Below are 23,584 nucleotides of genomic sequence, written 5' to 3'. Positions count from 1 at the left end.
GGGGGGAGGCTGGAGGACTAGAGGCTGGAGGAGGGAGGACTAGAGGTTGGAGGAGACAGGAGGGAGGCTGGGACAGTTCAGGTGGGTTTCCTGGAGCCTTTTGGGGGACGGGGAGGTTCAGGGGGGGGGGGTGCGGGGGCCTCCAGGTCCTCGTGCTCCTGGCAGCACAGCTGTCCCGTGGGGGCCCAGAGGCGCAGCGCCCCCTCCTGGTGGGCCGTGCAGAAGGAGTTGGGGCACAGCTGGCAGAAGGACGAGGAGTTCTTCCCGCAGACGTCACAGTGGTGCCAGGGGCAGTCCCAGCGCCCTGGGGGTCAGAGGGCAGGGGTTAGACAGAGGTCAGGGGTCAGACAGTCAGTCAAGCAGCCGCAGAGCCACTCCATCCCTCATCAACACACCACTGTTACAACATCCCTCCCTGACTCTCTCGTGTTCAGACTTGACCTGCTAACGTTGTAGGGCTCTTACATGTACATGTTAGACCTCTAGCAGACAGATAGGGTTAGGTATCTGCCATCTCTCACGCCGTAACGAGAAGAGCTCTGCTTGAATACAGTTGTAGTAACAACACTTTTATCACCCGGTCCAGGCAGGACAGGTGATACGTACCAAAGGGGGGCTTGGTGCGGTCCAGACAGGACAGGTGGAAGGCCTTGGTGCAGCTCTTCCTGGTGCAGAGGACCAGCTGGCCTCCGTCTCCGCAGCGGAAACACTCGTCCTCCGACTGCTTCTTCCCCTCGCTGCGCCGCCTCTTCACCTTCTTCTTCAGCTTCTTCCCTTTGGGCTCCGAGGCCTGGCCGCTGGAGGTCTGCAGGGAGCAGCATGGCAGGAGGACGTTGAGGTTAGAGACATTGGAAATTATCCTTAAGTTTCCCAAACTTAACAGGAATGTTGCAAAGTTTCCATATGGGTTTCCGATTTCACAGACCAGGGGGGTAATCCATCAACATCGCTAAAGGAAAAGGCTTATTTTGATGAAGTCTCGCCAGATTGATCAAAATAAGCCTGGGTTCTTTTAGAAGTCTCGCGAGACTCGAAATAAGCCTAGATTTTCCTTTAGCGACGTTGATGGAATACCCCCCAGGCTTACACCTGTAAGTCCTAGACTAAAAAGCATCTTGAAGCCTCGTCATTGAAACCGGCCCCTTATGGACCACCCTAGTGTTGTCCTGCTCCTTCACAGATCATACGTGCGTCATGAGAACTTCATCGGGGATGAAGACCCAGAGATGTTGGAATGAACATGGAGAGTTTGCAACTACAGGAAGCAGCTACTCACCTTAGGACGGTCTCCAAGGAAACCGCTACAGTTGGGCGCCCCGCAGCGACACACCGTCTTCTCGTTGCCAAGGCAATCGAGGTTGTAGTTAAAGGTGAGCTCCGTCCCTGGAAACCAAGATAACCCCCCCACCATGTCAGGAGGACAGGCCACACTCCAACCAGACGGTCTAACCCCAACCCTCCGTAGCTCAGCTGGAAGAGCGTGGGGCTAACAACGCTCAGGTTGTGGGTTTGATTCCTGCTTGGACCATATATACTGAAAGCGCTCACTGCAACGCAAGTCACTCTGGATAAAAGCCTCAGCAAAATGGCACACATATAATACTTCAACAGCACATACTCTCTGAAAAACAAACAAATAGCATCATCATCCTCATCAGCCACCAGAGCAGCCTCACCTGCAGGGATGTCACACATAGCGAACAGTCCCACACGCGTGTCTCCGTTCACCGTCCACTTCTGCGTGTCACAGTTGGGCTGGCAGCTGTGGTTCATGAAGCGAGAGTAGTTCCCTTTGGGACCGGCGTCAATGATCCGGTCCTGACAACACAACAACCAGGCATGAGGCAGGTAGACAGATAGACAGGCAGAGAGGTAGACAGGTAGACAGGCAGTCAGACAAGCATTCACCTTCACATTTTTGGTTAGAAACACTGTAAGCGTCTGAAGTGATCCAGTGCTGAGTGTTGTGTTGACTACTGTAACGTCACAGAGGACTAGAGAGTGACATTCCCAAAGCAACACGGTTCCTCTCGCTCCCACAGTCACGGGTGCTGCCACGTTAGACAGCACCTCTGTACCGCGGAGCATCAACACCTTCCATGTATCACAAACAAATAAGCATACAAAGCTTTACCCTGTATCTGGACGCTGCAACGGCAATGTTGAGGAACCAAATCCAAAGAGTTTTACTCGTGTACTTCAGACTGAGGCCCTTAGTGGGGTTAGGGTTAATGGAGTTAGGGGTACTGACCTATCCCAGGGCTAGGGTTAGGGTTAGTGGGACTGACCTATCCCAGGGTTATGGTTATGGTTAGGGTTAGGGGTACTGACCTATCCCAGGGCTAGGGTTAGTGGGTTAGGGGTACTGACCTATCCCAGGGTTAAGGTTAGGGTTAGGGTACTGACCTATCCCAGGGTTAAGGTTAGGGTTAGTGGGGTTAGGGGTACTGAGGTTAGGGTAAGTGGCTTAGGGGTCCTGACCTTGTCGATGGTGAGCATGTAGAAGTGGGAGATGTCGTTCTCCTGGGCGTACTTGATCCTGGCGCGACACTCCTCCTCGTCGACCAGCTCCCCCACGTACTCGTTCACAAACTCCCCCTGGGAGAGAACCAGACCAGATTATTAACCAGACCACCAGATTATTAACCAGACCAGCAGATTATTAACCAGACCAGCAGATTATTAACCAGATTATTAACCAGACCAGCAGATTATTAACCAGATCACCACACGTTAACCAGATCACCAGACATCAACCAGATCACCACATGTTAACCAGATCACCACATGTTAATGGACAGCTTTGGATGAACGAATGGTTCTACTGAGGTTTTAAACTGCACACTCTAGATGGTATGGCTCCGCTGGTAGAGCTTGGCAGCCCCAGCCCTCTGCCCCCCCCCCCCCCCCCCCTCACCTTCTTGATGTCCCTGAGGGCCAACAGGCCCCAGCCCTTGCCGGCGGTCCTGATGATCTTGGTCTCTGGGTAGAGTCTCTTGGTGAAGTCCTGATTGCAGCAGCGGTCCCCGTTGGGACACACCTGCGGGTGGCACTCGTACATCAGCATGCGGTTCAGACACTCGCTCTCGAACCCGCACGGCTTCTCGTCTGTGGGCTTGCAGTTGCACTTGGGGATCTCACACACGTCCGCCGTGTACAGCTGCACCCTGCCGCAGGGCTTGTTGATCTGCAGGGAGGACAGGGAGGCATGTGTCATTATTAAACCCCCGGCTGTGATGCTGTTGTATGTAAACCACGATCCAGCTTATAGACAAGGGGGATGCATCTGCAGTGGGAGGGTGACTGGTTAGCAGTGGAAGGGTTAGTGGTTACTGGTTACTGGTTACTGGTTAGCAGTGGAAGGGTTACTGGTTACTGGTTAGCAGTGGAAGGGTTACTGGTTACTGGTTAGCAGTGGGAGGGTTACTGGTTACTGGTTAGCAGTGGGAGGGTTACTGGTTACTGGTTAGCAGTGGAAGGGTTACTGGTTACTGGTTAGCAGTGGGAGGGTTACTGGTTAGCAGTGGGGGGGTGACTGGTTACTGGTTAGCAGTGGGAGGGTTAGTGGTTACTGGTTAGCAGTGGGAGGGTGACTGGTTACTGGTTAGCAGTGGGAGGGTTAGTGGTTACTGGTTAGCAGTGGGAGGGTTAGTGGTTACTGGTTAGCAGTGGGGGGGTTACTGGTTAGCAGTGGGAGGGTTAGTGGTTAGCAGGACAAACCTTGATGTATTTATAAGGAGGAGGTTTTCTGTTGTTCTCCTGCGCCTCCTTGGCCTCCCGCTCCATCTTCACCTCCTTGAATCGAGCTTCAGCGTCCAAAATAGCTGCAAAAGATAGTCGTGGACATTAGAGTCTGATGTTGAACATCAGTAAGAGTAGAAGTTGACGAGAGTGCTCTCCTCCTGTATTCAGATGATTCCCTTACTTAGACAAATGTATTTGTTGTAAGTCGCTTTTGATAAAGGCGTCTGGTAAATGGCAAAAATGTTAATGTAATGGAAAATAATTTCGGAGGTGCCTGGAGGTGACCTCACCGTTCTTAAAGACTTTCCCTGGCCTCACCGTTCTTAAAGACTTTCCCTGGCCTCACCGTTCTTAAAGACTTTCCCTGGCCTCACCGTTCTTAAAGACTTTCCCTGGCCTCACCGTTCTTAAAGACTTTCCCTGGCCTCACCGTTCTTAAAGACTTTCCCTGGCCTCACCGTTCTTAAAGACTTTCCCTGGCCTCACCGTTCTTAAAGACTTTCCCTGGCCTCACCGTTCTTAAAGACTTTCCCTGGCCTCACCGTTCTTAAAGACTTTCCCTGACCTCACCGTTCTTAAAGACTTTCCCTGACCTCACCGTTCTTAAAGACTTTCCCTGACCTCACCGTTCTTAAAGACTTTCCCTGGCCTCACCGTTCTTAAAGACTTTCCCGATGCCCTGGCCCTTCTTCTGGTACTTGCTGCCCCGGTCTCCCTCCATGTAGGGGAACACGCGGCCCTGGTGCGTCCAGAAGTAGTCCTTGGAGCCGAAGAAGAAGACGGGGAACTCTCCGATCTCGTGGCGCAAGTGCTGGATGTTGGTGGGGATGCCCCTGGGGTGCTGGATCTGTGCTGGCCACCACCTGGAGGGAGGGGGGAAGGGAGGGGGAAGGGGAGGGGAGAGGGGGGGACACAGGAGGAGAGAGAGGAGTGTTAATATCAGTGTTAATCACACAGCACTCTTGCTCAGTGGTTCTCAAACCTCTCCTCGGGGACCCCCAGCCACTCCACATATTTGATCTGTTCCCCCACCAGCACACATGATTCAGTACAAAGCAATTATGATTTGTAGTTGATTAGTTGCTGGTGGTGGAACAGACCAGATATGTGGAGCGGCTGGGGGTCCCCGAGGAGAGGTTTGAGAACCACTGCTCTAGCTAACACAATGCCTCATTTCACTCTTTTTTATTTTTTTACATTCAGGGCCAGTTTCACAGACAAAGGCTTAAGGCCTAGTCCTGGACTAAATCACACTTTCAATGTACAATCTCCATTGAAGATGCTTTTTAGTCTAGGATCTGTGAAACTGACCCCAAAAGGTGTACAAACTCATCCTGGTATTGGAGAATGAAGAACTGTGACAGATAGGTTTCTGTGGAGTGGTATGTAGTCATAGAGGAGTGACGTGTGTGTTGGACTCTGACCTGTAGTTGTTTCTGTGGAGTGGTATGTTGTCATAGAGGAGTGAGGTGTGTGTTGGACTCTGACCTGTAGTTGTTTCTGTGGAGTGGTATGTAGTCATAGAGGAGTGAGGTGTGTGTTGGACTCTGACCTGTAGTTGTTTCTGTGGAGTGGTATGTAGTCATAGAGGAGTGAGGTGTGTGTTGGACTCTGACCTGTAGTTGTTTCTGTGGAGTGGTATGTTGTCATAGAGGAGTGACGTGTGTGTTGGACTCTGACCTGTAGTTGTTTCTGTGGAGTGGTATGTTGTCATAGAGGAGTGAGGTGTGTGTTGGACTCTGACCTGTAGTTGTTTCTGTGGAGTGGTATGTTGTCATAGAGGAGTGACGTGTGTGTTGGACTCTGACCTGTAGTTGTTTCTGTGGAGTGGTATGTAGTCATAGAGGAGTGAGGTGTGTGTTGGACTCTGAGCTGTAGTTAAAGGAGTGAGGTGTGTGTTGGACTCTGACCTGTAGTTGCCCAGCTTGACCCAGATAACGTCTTTGTACTTGGGCTTCTTCCCGGCCCGGCAGTCGTTGCAGAACCAGCTGCCCTCCGGCATGGCCATGTTCAGGCAGTCAGGGTGGAAGGCTGCAGGGCACGACTCACAGCACAGCAGCCGGCCCCCTGCAGGACACACACACACACACACACACACACACACACACACACAAATGTCATATAATTTACCGGTAGGCCTAGTATCTATCGACACATTTAACCCCAGTTTTATTCCTCCTTTTTTTAATGATGCAGGGTTCATGATGAAGCGTCTCACGTTCATTACAGGCGACCGCTTTCTGACAGAAAGTGTTGCAAACTAGGGCTGGGTTAAAAAAAATCTCGTGGCCAGATCTCACGCTACAAGAATTTATCATATCTCACGCTACGAGAGGTCTCAACACTGTAAAATCTAAAAACATGGCGATGGCAGGGACACTCAAGTCACCACCAGGCTTAAAGGGTGCATTTCGCATGTACAAATTATGACGATAGAGATGAGCAGGACAAAAGCAAAGCCATATGCAAGCTGTGCGCAGTGGAGGTTACATTTTGTGGAAACATCACAAATCTACGGAACCACTTATTGAGGCATCACCCTGACGTGAAACATGGAAAAGCGGATCCGAAACAAGCCTCGCTGATAAAGACGTTTGGTTGCAAATTCCAATCAAATTCTCCGCGTGCCCAACAAATTACTGAGGCTGTAGCAAATTGTATTTGCAAGGATATACGCCCGTACAGTGTTGTCGAAAATGCTGGCTTTCGAAGCCTCGTCAGTGTACTAGAACCACGCTACGTGTTACCGACACGCAAACAGTTGAGTGAAGTGATAGTCCCAGACATGTCCGCGCAGGTGAAACGTGACATCGCAATTTCACTTCAGCCAGCAGAGAGTTGCCATAACGTGTGACAGCTGGACATCCAGAGCAACGGACTCGTACCTGACAATCACTTGCCACTTTATCAGCGAGGCTTGTTTCGGATCCGCTTTTCCATGTTTCACGTCAGGGTGATGCCTCAATAAGTGGTTCCGTAGATTTGTGATGTTTCCACGAACTTATTGTTACTGTATACTACAGTATTTTAATAATCATTGATTTTCCAATTATGTTTATTCCTGAATAAAATCTTCCAATCTCCAAAAAGTGAGAAAGCAGTAATGAGGGGCTTTAGTTTCATGGACATTATGGTTTACAATGTGTTTTTTTGTTCCCCAAAATACCCTCATCCAGTGTTTCCTCTACATGCATTTCATCGTGGCGGGCCGCCACGATGGAATTTCCTCCGCCACCATTCAGATTTCTCAAAAAAAAAAAAAAAAAAGTTCTCGAAAAAAAAAAAAAAAAAAAAAACACATTTTAGCTGATTAAAATATATCTGATCCTAGATCAGCGCTATAATGGATGTTGACTAAAAGTGCACCTAAATCCACGCCCATCTCTCTCTAACCACTGATCCAAAATCAGATTAATGACATTCAGTTGACGACGTGACACAAGGGCTCCTGATTGGTCTAAATGTGAACTGTGGTATTATTGTTATTGTGTACAGGCCACCGTAGTGACATCCGGGGGGTATTCCATCAACATCGCTAAAGGGAAAATCCAGGTTTAGTCTGATAAATCTCGCGAGAGTTCTTACAAATATCCAGGCATGCTTGAGTGTGTTGTTGACAATCGTTCATGTCCTTCATTAAACGTTTAGCTTTGTCATTTGATACGCCGCCTACGACTACCATCTCTCTGCACTACAGTAAACAGTTAATCAGTAACGTTAGCCGCTTTTGTGCTCATGTAGGCCTACTTCGTATTATATGATCTTTGTGTGTGTATGTGACTGTCAGTCACAAGTTTATATTCTGTATATTCATTATTTATTTTTTTGGGCCATCCTCTAGTTTTGGCTGTGATTAAAAAAAAAAAAAATAAAAAAAAAAAAATTGTTTTGAGCGCGCGTGCGCGTTTCATGCGCGTGCACGCGAAAAAATCGCGCGCGCTATGCGCGCGGTCACGGCCACCCGCCACCATTGTAAAAATTCCTGGAGGAAACACTGCTCATCTATTGCACATTTTCGTTTGAGTTTTGCACATTTTTATTTTGTATATAACATATACCGTATTTTCCGCACTATAAGGCGCACCGGATTATAAGGCGCACCTTCAACGAATGGCCTATTTCAGAATTTTTTTCATACACAAGGCGCACCGGATTATAAGGCGCACCGGATTATAAGGCGCATAGAATAGATACTGCAGTCAAACGTTTGACTGGGGTTGCGTTACGCCCAAGCTCCACCTACTGCGTTGCGTCACCTCTCCATCGGTGTTGTGTCAACTTCCCGTTGTCCAAGCTCCACCTGAGCGTTGTCACCATCAACGTTCTACCTGCTCCACTGTCAAAAATATATATTTTTCCACCTCAAGTATCAGCCGTTCGTCATCCATTTTTGCAACAAGCGTCAAGGACCTGCGGTGATTCACAGCTGACTCGCGTGAATAGCAATTCGCAATAGCTGCAACCACGAGATATAGAGTAGTTAGCTACAAGCATTTTCAATCTGCTATTATCTCTATTAGTGGATTAACCGCTGTGGTGATTTAACAGCTGATAAAAATACATCAAGTAGACTACAAACAGAGCAAAACAACACCAGAAAACAACCAATAGGCTATACAATTATAACCAACAACCAATATGTGACAGCTCCTGGTGAAATGTGCAACGTACTTTTTCAGTTTTTACACATGCTTAAACTACAGATTGTAAGCTTTCAAATGATGTGTCATACATTCAAATCAGAGAAAGATTGAACACGACAGGCGTATTTGAATGTTGGTTCATCTCAAACACTGAATGGGAGAAAAGTGAATCTGACCAAACCACAACAAACGCTGCTAGCGGCTAACAGCTAACAAAACACATCGCTACGAAGGTCTAAATTGTATTTTAATAACATGACAACATACTGGGAGAACATCGACATGCTAAAAACACATAACTACACATAACTAGATGAACACACAGTTCTTGCTTTTGAACACGAGCTAAAACGAAAGTATGTTTACAAATCAACCCTCCCTTACCGGTAGCCTCCGGCAAACGAGAATAATGAATCCAATACACAAATTATAAGTGTTTAGTGATCGTTAAACTGTTGTTTATTATATCGAGTGGGTACTTTAAAACTTCAAGTTGAAAGCACCAAGAATCTCACTTTGTTCCCTCGGAAACTCTGTTTAGTCTTCTTTACTTGGGGTCTTGTGGTGTGGGACTGTGAGTAAGCACAACACCGGTGTTTACTGATTACCGTAATGCTGCAAGCGGTGTGAGTGTCCGAATTGAACAGTTGGGTGAGTACGGCATCCATTCAGAGCACATGATAGAATAACAATAGCATTCGCGGAGATTCCAAGATGGCGGCCGTCGTTTACTGATTACCGTAATGCTGCAAGCGGTGCGGCTTTGTAGTTTACCAGTCGTACTGAAACATTTTATTATTATAAAAAAAAAAATATTGGTCATGTAATTTTTACATTTTGATCCATATATAAGGCGCACCGGATTATAAGGCGCACTGTCGTTTTTTTTTTTTTTTTGGACTTTTAAGTGCGCCTTATAGTGCGGAAAATACGGTATATATTATGCAAATAAGCTATTTGAGACAGTCCTGAGGGATATGTGATGTCTTGTTTACCGATAGGCTATGTTTGTAGCCCCTTTATTTACACTGGCTGCAGTAAAGCACGTTAAAAAGCACTTTTTGTAGTGTCTGATTTAGCAAAATGTTGGTCAATGATGTTCATTTATGTTCAAATAAGAAGTACATTCATGTAACTGCTTTGGAGTCAATTCTTAATGTAAACATTGATATGTTTAACAATGCTACATGTTATAGGGTTCCTTGAACCATTTATAGCATTAGTTCTGAGAATCTCTTCATATTCAAGGAAAATTGATATTGTAACTAAATCGAATCGGAATCGAATAGAATCGAAAGCTGTGAATCGGAATCGAATCGTTTTGGGAAATCAGTGGCGATACCCAGCCCTATTGCACACCCACGAGCCACAGCCGTCAAGTGCTGTAAATTCATCACTCACTCAGCTCAGAGAGAAGTAACAAACTCAGATGATTTAAGCGTCCTTGAGTTTGAGAAAGGCGCTATATAAATCTACGATATTATTATTATTATTATTATGTACTTTTTAGCTGCACAACATTTACGTTTTGTAGTCATTACGGATTTTGCTGCACTTTAAAATAAAAGGAGAGTAAGCATGAGCTTGTCAAATGCCTTGGCAGGCCAATACAAAGGGAGCGTGGGCCAAATTCCCAGTACAACGTGGATTCTTTTACAGGATAATCGGTGACATTTAATCCATTCTCCAGGTTTTCCATGACTGGAAATCTAGTCTCTGAATTTCCAGGTTTTTCAGGACAGTGGGAACCCTGACAGCTGTGAGAACTCTCTTAACTCATTTAGAGCCCCAGGGTGAATAAGGTCACGCAGACTGTCAACACTCTAGAGTTGCCAACAGTGACTTCATTCACTCAAAAATGCATAAATTATGTACGCTTGATTTTGTAGCCAGTATCATTACAAGGTTAATACCTCATTAAAAACACGACACAGGCTGTGAGTGTTGTGGAATGCTTTGACAGTTGGTGAGTTAACATGCTTGGGTTTCAGGAAACGGGTCTCATATGAATCAATATCTGGGTTAATCTAACTGCCTTCCATGTTAATATGTGACAGTCTGATCATTGCATGTCAGCAACCAATCAAAATGTTCAGACTTTTCTTTCTGAAACACAGAACTACGTTTCAACATTGTTGAGAACACAAACTCGCTAGTCAAGCCAAAATACTGCAACAACGCAACGGATTGGGTGAGTAATCCCCACTGCTACCTAGTTAACTAGAACACTACTTTACATTGTTACCTAGTTAACTAGAACACTACTTTACATTGTTAGCAGGCTCACAAAACAAACTGTGTTAGTTGGCTAGAGCGATGTGTTGTTGATTTTCAACAACACGGAAATGTATTAAAATGTTTCGAAAGAAAAGTCTGATTATTACATCAGATCCCAACATGAGGACCAAAGCTTCAGAACGTGACACATATGTCTGATGTGCAGCAAAGAGGTGAAGTCGTACCCACCTTTGGAGCAGACGAAGCACCAGCTGACGTTGACGTGTGAGTGGTGGCTGTAGCCCTTCTTGGCAGAGAAGTGGTTAGTGCAGATGATGGTGGTGGGGGTGAGCATCTCGCTGCCGGCCGCCACGCACATGTCCCCGGCGTGGTACGCTGCAGGGCAGCGCAGGCAACGCATCATCTTACCTGCGACACGCAACCAAGAGAGAAACAACAGTCAGACTCACACAGCTCATCACCAGAAAGGTCAGAGTTTCATATTTTCCCCCCTTATCCTTGGGCTTGACCCTGGAGTGACCCCCCCCATACCCTTGGGCTCGACCCCGGTGTGCCCCCCCCCACCCTTGGGCTTGACCCCGGTGTGACCCCCCCCCCCTCACCCTTGGTGGCCTTGGGCTTGACCCCGGTGTGACCCCCCCCCCTCACCCTTGGTGGCCTTGGGCTTGACCCCGGTGTGACCCCCCCCCCCTCACCCTTGGTGGCCTTGGGCTTGACCCCGGTGTGACCCCCCCCCCTCACCCTTGGTGGCCTTGGGCTTGACCCCGGTGTGACCCCCCCCCTCACCCTTGGTGGCCTTGGGCTTGGAGCGGCAGCTGTAGTGGCAGCTCAGGCAGGTGTGCAGCGGGCAGCGGAAGCCCTTGTTGTCGAACACGGCCAGCGCGTCGTGGCGCACGCAGGCCTCGTGGTAGAACTTCCCGCAGTGCTGGACGTTACAACGACGCACCTCCTCCACCTCCGACCGCTTACAGGAGAAACACGGGTGCACCCCTGGGGGGGCAGACACTGGGGTTAGTCTGGGGGGGCAGAGAGACTGGGGGGGGGGGGGGGGGGGCAGAGAGACTGGTTGTGTTTCCCTAAAATGTCAAGCGAATCTTAAGCAAATTTTTGGTAAAAGAGTTCAATGTTCACAACGTCAGAGTTCATCTTATGAGCATTAACTCTGATTCACATAAGGCAAAAAGCACCTCAAGCAAGCGTACAAACCTTTGTGCGAATTATAGGAAGTTTATTAGAATTAAGCCGTTTCCATAAAATGTCTAATGTGATATACTTCAAAATGCGAATCTAAATGGTTTATGGAAACACGACTACTGTTAGTCTGGTGGACCAGTGAGTAGACACTGACATAGGAAGACACTGACATAGGAAGACACTGACATAGGAAGACACTGACATAGGAAGACGCTGACATAGGAAGACACTGACATAGGAAGACACTGACATAGGACGACACTGACATAGGACGACGCTGACATAGGAAGACGCTGACATAGGAAGACACTGACATAGGAAGACACTGACAAAGGACGACACTGACATAGGAAGACACTGACATAGGAAGACACTGACATAGGAAGACACTGACAAAGGACGACACTGACATAGGAAGACACTGACATAGGAAAACACTGACATAGGAAGACATTGACATAGGAAGACGCTGACATAGGAAGACATTGACATAGGAAGACGCTGACATAGGAAGACACTGACATAGGAAGACACTGACATAGGACGACACTGACATAGGAAGACACTGACATAGGAAAACACTGACATAGGAAGACACTGACATAGGAAGACACTGACATAGGAAGACACTGACATAGGAAGACGCTGACATAGGAAGACATTGACATAGGAAGACGCTGACATAGGAAGACACTGACATAGGAAGACATTGACATAGGACGACACTGACATAGGAAGACACTGACATAGGAAGACACTGACATAGGAAGACACTGACATAGGAAGACACTGACATAGGAAGACACTGACATAGGAAGACACTGACATAGGAAGACGCTGACATAGGACGACACTGACATAGGAAGACACTGACATAGGACAACACTGACATAGGAAGACACTGACATAGGAAGACACTGACATAGGACGACACTGACATAGGAAGACGCTGACATAGGACGACACTGACATAGGACGACACTGACATAGGAAGACACTGACATAGGAAGACACTGACATAGGAAGACGCTGACATAGGAAGACGCTGACATAGGAAGACACTGACATAGGAAGACACTGACATAGGAAGACACTGACATAGGAAAACACTGACATAGGAAGACACTGACATAGGAAGACACTGACATAGGAAGACACTGACATAGGAAGACACTGACATAGGAAGACGCTGACATAGGAAAACACTGACATAGGAAGACACTGACATAGGAAGACACTGACATAGGAAGACACTGACATAGGAAGACACTGACATAGGAAGACACTGACATAGGAAGACACTGACATAGGACGACACTGACATAGGACGACACTGACATAGGAAGACACTGACATAGGACGACACTGACATAGGACGACACTGACATAGGAAGACACTGACATAGGAAGACGCTGACATAGGAAGACACTGACATAGGAAGACGCTGACATAGGAAGACGCTGACATAGGAAGACACTGACATAGGACGACACTGACATAGGAAGACGCTGACATAGGAAGACACTGACATAGGAAGACGCTGACATAGGAAGACACTGACATAGGAAGACACTGACATAGGAAGACGCTGACATAGGAAGACACTGACATAGGAAGACACTGACATAGGAAGACACTGACATAGGAAGACACTGACATAGGAAGACGCTGACATAGGAAGACACTGACATAGGAAGACACTGACATAGGAAGACACTGACATAGGAAGACACTGACATAGGAAGACACTGACATAGGAAGACACTGACATAGGAAGACGCTGACATAGGAAGACACTGACATAGGAAGACGCTGACATAGGAAGACACTGACATAGGAAGACGCTGACATAGGAAGACATTGACATAGGACGACACTGACATAGGAAGACACTGACATAGGAAGACGCTGACATAGGAAGACGCTGACATAGGAAGACGCTGACATAGGACGACACTGACATAGGAAAACACTGACATAGGAAGACGCTGACATAGGAAGACACTGACATAGGAAGACACTGACATAGGAAGACACTGACATAGGAAGACACTGACATAGGAAGACACTGACATAGGAAGACGCTGACATAGGAAGACACTGACATAGGAAGACACTGACATAGGAAGACGCTGACATAGGAAGACACTGACTAGAGATGCTCCGATCAGGGTTTTTGGTGCCGATCACCGATATCAGTGATCTGCCGATCCGATATCACCGATCACAGCGTCGAAAATGGCAATTGAAGCATTCTATTTATTGTGTAGCATTATTTATGTTTTTAATTATTCTTAACACCATTGACATTGTATATTAAGTATTTAAATGAAATTAGGAGATGAGAAAGTATCATGAATTGACGACCATCTGTTTTATTGAATTCACAACCACCTGTAGCTTACTTCAGGAAAAACAAATAAAATGTGAAAATAAAAATCATAATAAATAAAATGTACACTGTCACATCAAATGTGCAACATTCCACTCGAATGAGAGGAACTAGGGGCTCTTAGAGAACTTGGAGCTTATACAGTAGCTTTCCTGAGGAACAATAAACATTTTTCAAGTCAGTCAGTTTCAAGTCATATTTAGGAGGAGATAAGACAGCAAGTCAGCAATAATCAATAAAACAAAAAAACAAAACATTGCACCTAAGGAGATTTCAGACTCAAACCTTACTTCTGATTAAGCAGCATCACTGGCAGATTAGCCTTGAGAAATACAAGCATCTCAGCGTTTTTGGCACTCAGCCTGTTCCTCTTATCATCTAAAATATGTCCTGCTGCTGAAAAGTCACTCGCTATCTACACTTGTGCAAGGTGCACAGAAGACCTAAAACTCACGCGCTAATAGTTGTTGCTATGGGCCAAGTGACTTCCTGCTCGCGGGGTCACATGACGTCGCTGAAGACTACCTACACTACCCTCTTGAAGTCGCGCTGGAACTCTGACCAGCACTCGTGGAACGCCTCTCGTCCAATCAAAGCACTCGGTCCCTTTATGACATCGAGCCCAGTGCGCTTCGGCGCTCTCTGAGCGAATCGACGAACGCAGCAAATGCCGTATGATATTCGTGGTATTGAAAGACCTTGCGTGCGTTCCTCCCCGAGGTATTTCTTTTGAGCAGACATTACAAACGGCATATTTGTTGTCTCTTTCCGACACTGTGTAATCTTTCCAGACTGGCGACGCCATTTTGTAAACTGATCGGTCGTGTTTGATCGGCCGTTTTGAGAACACTGACATAGGACGGTCTTCCACACGGACGTAGGATGTGGCCCCTGGTCTTACCTGAGCTGCAGGCCTGACACAGCAGCTTGCCCTGGGGCCGGAGGGCCAGGCCCAGACACTGGAGGTGGAACGTCCCACAGCACCGACCCTCACAGGACACCAGGTCCTCCCCCGCCTGCTCACACACCTGCAGCACCACACACACACAATACAACATTTTAGTTACTACACACACACACACACACACCATTTTAGTTACAACCACCCACCCACACGCACGCACCCACACACACACACACTTTGAGCGTGTATTTGAAAACTGACCTGGCAGACGCTCTCCTTCTTGGGGCCTCCATGTCGCTCTCCCTTCTTGGTCCCGTCGAGGCTCTCGCTGGGCGACTCTGGACGCTCCTCACTGCCTGAGCCCTGGGACACAACACACACATCAGCCACTCAGGTAACAACCTAACACACACACCTGTCACTCAGGTAACAACCCAGTGTTTCCTCTATATGCATTTATTGGTGACGAATGAATTTCGAATTGGTGACGAATGAATTTCCTCCGCCACTAATTGATTCAGTCCACTAAAAAATAAAAAATAAATAAAAAATCCCCCTCTGAACATTTTAGCTGATTAAAATATATCTGATCCTAGATCAGTGCTATAATGGATATTGACTAAAAGTGCACCTAAATCCACGCCCATCTCTAACCGCTGATCCATCATCCAAGATTAATGACATTAAACATTCAGTTGACGACGTGACAAGGGCTACTCCTGATTGGTCTAAATGTGAACCATCTAAAAGATACAAAAAGCTGATCTAGCTAGCTAGGTGCACAAATAAGATATCACGTTAAATAACTTTTTAAACGAAATTAAACGAAAACAGCGACAGATGGATGGATTTTTCAAAAAAAAAGATGTCCCAGACACTTCAAACATTGCTGAAGCTAGCAGTGGCTATGAGCGATCCGAAACTGCATGGCTGGCAGGAGCAAAGGAGCTAGTTGGTGGATCAACTAACAACGTTTATGGCGGGGTACCACCACCACCACCAGCTATAACTACAGCGGGAGAACAAGCAGCTACTGTGCGCTGTGGTATGTACACCAACATATATTACTTTCGTTTGTTACTTTTATTTGGACTTTGGATTTTAAGACCACTTTAATTCATGAAAAGGTCCAGAGTTTCTTGTTGCAAACGGAGGAAGGACAAACAACAGGTGCGTTGAAACCAACACCCAATCATGCCAGGACGATGGCTCATATGATAATTTTGACAGACATGATAGACATGATAGACATGATAGACATGATAGCCATCACATCTAGTTGAAAAACTGTCGCAAGTTGAAGAACTCGCGCAAGTTGGAAATACTCGGAAACTTTCGCCAAGTTGGACATACTTTTCCTGTTGTGTTTGAGACGGAGCCAGACTGCTCGTTTGGAAGGACATTGGATCCGTGAGTAACGTAAACCTTCAGAGCTGATGGATGGAAACCGGTATCACAAGTTTATATTCTCAGGGTTCATCGGCAGACAACCCGGTAACGAACACAGGAACAGAACAGACTACGAGATTGATGATCAGCATACCTGAGGCTCTGACAGCTACAGCAGGACACACGCTCCAGAACTGCGTATGTGGTTGGACAAAGGTTACTTCCACCCATGGCCTGAAGATACACCAGGGCAAGAAAGGGTGCCTAAAGAAGGGTCAACAGGGAAGTCGCATCGACAGCTACTTTTTGAGAAGCAGGCCGAGTCAGTCGACTGAAGTTCAGCAGCAGGACACACACCACAGTCTGCAGGACATCAACACCCCTGTCCCAGAGGAGGAAGAGCAAGGCACAGGAGAGCAACCTGAATCCAACACATCACGACCACCAGCAGAGAAGAAGATCCAGGGGCGAAGGCCATTAGTCAAGTGGCTAAAGTCCTGCAACAAGACGCTGTGGAAGGAGGTCAACACTGATCTCTGCAACATCCTAGAAGAGATCAGAGGCACCACCATGAAGAAGTTGGAGAGCAAGGACCTCTCCAGGGCTGCTGAAAAGGGGAGCCAGTGGCTGTGGATGAAGAGAAAGGACTCGACCCGGGCGTTCAAATGAGCTGATCGCATCTAGGGAGTGAACCTGGGACGCTGGGATTCACTGCTGAACCCTCTGGAGGTGTCGTGGGCTTATCAGCGAAACATTCATGAAGGAGGGCGCCCACTTGACAACCCAAAGGATGCCATCGCTCATTTGAACACCACAGAGTCTCATCGGTGCCTTAAGTATGTATCTATCGAGGGATATCAACATCTAGTCCTACATAACAGATCTGTATATATATATTTTTTTTTTGCCATCCTTCCTCTAGTTTTGTTTGAAATTAGGTCGTTGTTTTGAGCGCGCGTGCGTGTTTCATGCGCGTGCACGCGTTTTTTTTTTTTTTGCTGTGCGCGCGGACAGGGCTCTCCGCCACTAATGTAAAAATTCCTGGAGGAAACACTGCAACCTAACACTGCTCCTGTCCACCAGCGGTGGGGTGAATTCCTTTCTAATTCCGGAAGTGATTGGAATTCCAAGTCAGTAACTCACTGTGTGTTTTTACATTCTTCTGTATAAAACACTTCCTGAATTTGTGGAATTAAAAGGGTCTAACCTCAGGGCTGGGGAGGGTGAGGGTTTTACCTCTGGCTGGGGGGGTTAGGGTCTTACCTCTGGCTCAGGGTGGGGGGGTTAGGGTCTTACCTCTGGCTCGGGGTGGGGGGGGTTAGGGTCTTACCTCTGGCTCGGGGCTGGGTGTGGGTCGTCTCTTCTTGGGCAGGGAGGGGGTCTGGCTGCCCGCGCGCTTCCTGATAAGCTTTGGCTTGGCAGGTGCTTTATCTTCTGCAGACAAACGGATAAGTGAGTTTATATTCAAAAGTTTATTTCAGCCATTCAAGTGGCTGTGATGATTTGGGGTCATAACAATAATACCCCCCCCCCTAAACATTGAGAGATGAGAACAAAATGTTCTTCTTTTGGCCTAACGACTAATTCAGTCACACTTTGATCAGAAAGCGAGCCGGTTACCAGAGAGGGAAGCTTTTGATCTGTTGGCGCCTTTCTTCTTGATTTCCACATCTGTTTTCTTCTTGATTTCCACATCTGTTTTCTTCTTGTTTTTCTGCTTCGTGTTGGCAGAGCTGTCTGTCACCACGGCCTGTATAGGGAACATGTGATTAATGACAGACAGGTACATCTACAGGTATATCTACAGAGAATCATACTGGATAGCAGGTATATCTACAGTGAATCATACTGGATAGCAGGTATATCTACAGAGAATCATACTGGATAGCAGGTATATCTACAGTGAATCATACTGGATAGCAGGTATATCTACAGTGAATCATACTGGATAGCAGGTATATCTACAGTGAATCATACTGGATAGCAGGTATATCTACAGAGAATCATACTGGATAGCAGGTATATCTACAGTGAATCATACTGGATAGCAGGTATATCTACAGTGAATCATACTGGATAGCAGGTATATCTACAGAGAATCATACTGGATAGCAGGTATATCTACAGTGAATCATACTGGATAGCAGGTATATCTACAGAGAATCATACTGGATAGCAGGTATATCTACAGTGAAGCGTACTGGATAGCAAAGTTTCCATATCTGATAAACAGCGTCTCTTATAAACACCTCACCTTCTGTTTCTCAACAACTTTGCGTTTCTTCTTGGGCTGTTGGTCCTTCTCCTCCTCCGCCCCCTCCAAGGCTCTCTTTGATGGTTTCTTCAGCTCCTTCTTGCCTAGAAGCAGCCAGAGACCAAGCAGACATGTTAGCAGCAAACACATGCAACTTATGAAGCCAGGTAACAGTGACATAGGTGCAGGTAATGGGACTGTGGTGATGAGACCATGTGATGACTCCGCTCACCTTTGGGGTCTGCCATCACCTGTTCTTTCATTGGATGGTTCTTGTTGTTCTTGGTGCTTTTCTTAGCTTGGAGGAGACAGAGAGAAAGGTTTACTCTCAGCCAACAGTTAGAATACGTTTTAATTCAACCAATGAGAATCCTCTCTGTCCTTCTACCTGGAGGTGCAGGTGTAGCAGCACTGCTAGCTGCAACCAAGGAGGACTTCTTCTTCTTCACAGTTTTGGCAGGTTGTTGTTGTTGTTGTTGTTGTTGGGATTTGAGCTTGGACTTTTTGTATTTCTTGGGAGATTCTAGTAAATCAGTCTCTGTGGTGGCGGTAGTGACGGGGTCCTAGACAGATGTACACACAGGCACTCAATTAAATTCTGGACTTATCTTCCAGAACAACTGATATCAATGACTGATATCAATACTAAAAACCTATATTAATCCTTAAACGAAACATACAATACAATCAACATTGTATCAAGATCAGGGTTGCAAGATTCCCGTAAGTTTTGGGAAACTTTCAGACAATTTCCAACGTTTCCATACGGAAATTATCGGAACGTGTAACAACAAATTTTACGGGAATTTTGCAACCCTCATCCAGATGTTTCTTCACACCTGTGGGGGCGACTGCGTTTGTCTTTCCTTGGAAGAGCCCGTGGCCTTCCCTGTCTGTCTCAGCGGTAACGCCGTGTACTTCTGTCTCCTTCGGTTCGCTGTTGCTTTAGGGGCTGTGGTCTTCTTCCCCAGTGAAGTGCTGTCTTTGGGGGTGGGGGTGGGGGTGGTCTCCACCGTGGGGCTGCTGTCCTGGGTGGGGGTGGGGGGGTGTGGGCTCAGCCTGGAGGTCCCCTGGTCCTCCTCCTGGCTGGGCTCTGGCCTCAGCTCCTCTGACACGCAGGGGTTGAGGTGCGGCCCTTTGCTGTCGTAGGTGAAGGTGAACTTGGCCATGCGCTCCTCCACGGCCATGCCGGCCGCCTCCTCCGCCTGGGCCAGGCCCACGTCCCACTGGGCCCGCAGCTTACGGGGCACCGCGGGCGTCGTCTGAGGACAGAGGGAACACACTTAAACACTGGGACTTTGTACGGCTGTCAGTTCATTAAAAACAACTACTTTTTGGGGCGCTTGGTGGCGTAACGCACTAAGCGTCGACCATGTAACCGCAGGGTTCCCGGTTCGATTCCGGCTGCGGATATATCCTGCATGTCATCCCTTCTCTCTCTCACCCATCCTTCCTGTCAAATCTCTACTGTCTCTATCGCAATAAAAAAGAAAAAATATGAGTGGGACTGCCCCACTCAGAAAAAAAAAATATATATAAAAACTAGTACTTTGGACAGATGTCAGTCCATTACAATTTTTTAAAATAATGTTTGATAAATGTTTTCATATTAGTTGATTCATCTACTGATTAATGATTTTCTTTCTGCCATATTTTTCACCGTGCCGTTCAGTCACATGTCAACATATTCTTAGACAACGATCCCAAAGTGGTGCTTAAACAATCAGTGGGGGGGTAATGGGGTACTTCACAAGTTAACAATGACAGGATGGCCTCCCAATCACAGGCCATTCCCATTCATGAACTCAAACAGGCCTTAATGGATTGAGATCCTTAGTCCAACACTCTCACTTGCTTATGCTTACTAGCTTTAACTTCTTGTCCTTGGTCTGATATACAGAAATACCATTATTATTTATTTTTTACAAAACATAATTGTCAACGAAAGCATTAGTTGATTAATCGGGTTAATGAGTTTAATAAATGTTTTGGCATTTAGCAGACGCCTTTATCCAAAGCGACTTTCCAACAAATAGTGAATCAATGATGTAAGCGAATTTAATGTACCGTATTTTCCGGACTATAAGTCGCGTTTTTTTCCATACTTTGGCTGGTCCTGCGACTTATAGTCAGGTGCGACTTATATATCAATAATTCATAATCTCTGACTGACATGAACTGACATACGGTAATCTCTGACTGACATGAACCAAGGAGTAACTTCCGCTAGCGCCTCATACACGATAGAATAGCCATTATACTTGACAATGTGGACATTAAACACGACAATGTGGACATTAAACATGATGTTATGGACCTTATACACAATGTTATGGACGTTATAAACGATATTAAAGTCATTTATTCCTTCCAGAGACTGTTCTATGTTGCTAAGTTACCCCCGCGAGGCTATTTTGCTACTTCCGCTAGCGCCACATACGCGATAGAATAGCCATTATACTCGACAATGTGGACATTAAACACGACAATGTGGACATTAAACATGATATTATGGACCTTATACACGATATTATGAACGTTATACACGATATTAAAGTCATTTATTACCTTTCAGAGGCTGTTCAATGTTGCATTGTTTGTAGGCCGCCCTTCATCCTAACTACTTCCGTTTTTCACCAAGCTATCTTTGTCATGGCCTTATACACGATAAATAGTCGTTACACTCGACAATGTGGACATTAAGCACTATATTATGAACGTTATACACGCTATTATGAACGTTATACACGATATTAAAGTCATTTATTACCTTTCAGAGGCTGTTCCATCCTGTTTGCTTGCTCCCGCGACGCCATTTTGCTAACCTTCGTTAGCAACGCGCTAGCTAGCCCTGGCTTTACACTCGATAATTTAAGTATTTCTAACCTTTCAGAAGAAGTTTTAACGTGAATTATGTCCTTCCTGGGCTTACAAATCCTCTCATGTCTCTTCACAGTGCCAGACTAGAGTCAAGCTCAACAGGGTCTTCGCTGATTCCGCCAAGCCCGTTCCCTTGAACCATGCGACTTATAGTCCAGTGCGACTTATATGTTGTTTTTTCCTCTTCATGACCCATTTTTGGCCTGGCGACTTATACTCGGGTGCGACTTATAGTCCGGAAAATACGGTAAGTGAATCAATAATGTAAGTACATCTAAGTAATTGAATTAACAATGACAGTACCACATTACAGGGTAATATAACAACGATAAATGTTATTACGATAATGTAAAAAAAAGTGGTAAATAATAATACATTAAAAAGGTAGCTTTTCAGTGTTGGTGGTATCAGGTTACCTTCTTGTGGAGGAGGCGGGAGGCCGGCTGCTTGCTGCCCTGGCAGAGCTGCTGGTACTGCTGCCCCCCAGCGAAGGAGACCACGCTTTTCTCAAAGATGTACCCTCTCTCCGGAGCGTCCCCGAAATACTGCACATGGTACAGCAGCCCCGTCCGGCTGTTAACCGCTGTGAGAGAGGTTTAGTCTTGCTGTTGTTGTTGTTATAAAGGAATATTATAGTTCTGTTTCTCAATCATAAGAACAAAACACATCGTCACCTTCTTAAAATAATGGCTTACGTCCCTTTTGAGGAAAAATCCGTTTTTTGCCGAAATATCATATTCTAGATTTGGTTCAGTTTATTATTTTAAGAAGGTGACGATATGGCACTTCAAGAAAACAGTTAAGTGTGCCTAAGATCATGTAATATCCAAAATCGCACGTCATTCTCACAAGAAAAATATCTACAAATGCTTCATCAATATAACATCCTAACTGTTGTCTGGGCACCTTTGTGTTTGATGTGTCTGTCAGACACGGGGTCTATGGTCACGATGCAGGGCCACCAGGGGTAGCCTGACACCTTGGTCCACACCACGTCCCCCACAGAGAAGCCAACATGTAGTGAGGACTCCTCCCTCTCCTCCCTCTCCTCCTGCACCTCTGGGAGAGCACCGGGCTGCTGGACCTGAGAGGAACACAACCTGCTGTTAGAAACCTTTACAAACACACTCCTGTGGGTTTCTTTATTGACCTCACTAAACATCGATGGTCTCTGGACTCTTAATTACATAAATCCACGGAGCTTCAATGCTTTTGACCGTAACATAATTCAGCCTTAAGTGTTGAATCACACTGGGAGTGATGAAGCAGTTAGCTCAGCAGGGTTGCTTTATAATGAACCATTTCTGTGTGAAAGGGTCTGGTGGACATAATAACAACAACAACAACATCCTGTTATGAAGGTAAGCAGAGTGGGGGGGCCGACCTGGTCCAGGTGGACAGCCGTGGCTCTGGGCTTTGGCTTGACGGGGGGCCTCCTCTTCCTCCCATCCTTCCTCTGGTCGGCCGCTCCTCCTAGGAGGCCCTCTGCGGCGGCCATGTTGTCCAGGTCGTGCAGGTCCTCCGCGGGGCAGCAGGGATCGAAGCGCGGCGGCTTGCCGTTGGCCACCCGCTTAGTGATCTGCAGCTTCAGCTCCGGGGAGGCGGGCTTCCTCTGGGGGCTGGCGTGGGAGGGGGTTAGGGTTAGGCCCTCGGCCCCCTTCAGGACGGGCGGCTCGGGGACGCACAGCTTGGGCAGCTTGTCCTGGTCCCCGTTCAGCATGCGGGACGTGAGGTCCTTCAGCCTCTCGTGGCCAGCCATCTTCTGCAGCAGCGCGCTGTCCTGCAGGGTTGCGGCCAGCTGCGCTGCTGCTTTGTCCATCAGCAGGGCGGGGGCGCCGCCCGCCTTCCCCCGGGACTTGCGCCCGCCCCGGGACTCTGGCGGCTGCTTCATGCTGACAGGGTTTGGTGGCTCAGGCATGGAAGGCAGGGACCTACTGTCCATCCC

General features: G+C 47.0%; 1 protein-coding gene across 1 annotated transcript; it reads right to left on the bottom strand.

Annotated features, from left to right (window-relative positions):
* Nucleotides 1-77: 77 nt before the first annotated feature.
* Nucleotides 78-23,584, bottom strand: nsd2 (nuclear receptor binding SET domain protein 2; the record flags this gene model as incomplete). Its single annotated transcript, XM_080539271.1, has 21 exons — nucleotides 23,024-23,584; nucleotides 22,546-22,723; nucleotides 22,056-22,222; nucleotides 19,599-20,021; nucleotides 18,992-19,052; nucleotides 18,760-18,863; nucleotides 18,126-18,255; nucleotides 17,836-17,939; nucleotides 15,378-15,479; nucleotides 15,114-15,240; nucleotides 11,412-11,615; nucleotides 10,854-11,033; nucleotides 5,655-5,811; nucleotides 4,399-4,607; nucleotides 3,721-3,824; nucleotides 2,918-3,187; nucleotides 2,482-2,598; nucleotides 1,677-1,818; nucleotides 1,277-1,383; nucleotides 607-805; nucleotides 78-304 (listed from the first exon to the last, which is right to left on the bottom strand). Exons 1-21 carry the CDS (start codon nucleotides 23,579-23,581, stop codon nucleotides 78-80), a joined length of 3,870 nt encoding a protein of 1,289 aa, XP_080395397.1. The 5' UTR covers nucleotides 23,582-23,584.

The sequence above is a fragment of the Nansenia antarctica genome (genome assembly GCF_963989245.1).
Source record: "Nansenia antarctica genome assembly, chromosome: 1".
NCBI lineage: Eukaryota > Metazoa > Chordata > Actinopteri > Argentiniformes > Microstomatidae > Nansenia > Nansenia antarctica.
Note: the sequence above shows the minus strand (reverse complement) of the source record. Positions and strands in the feature narration are given on the sequence as shown.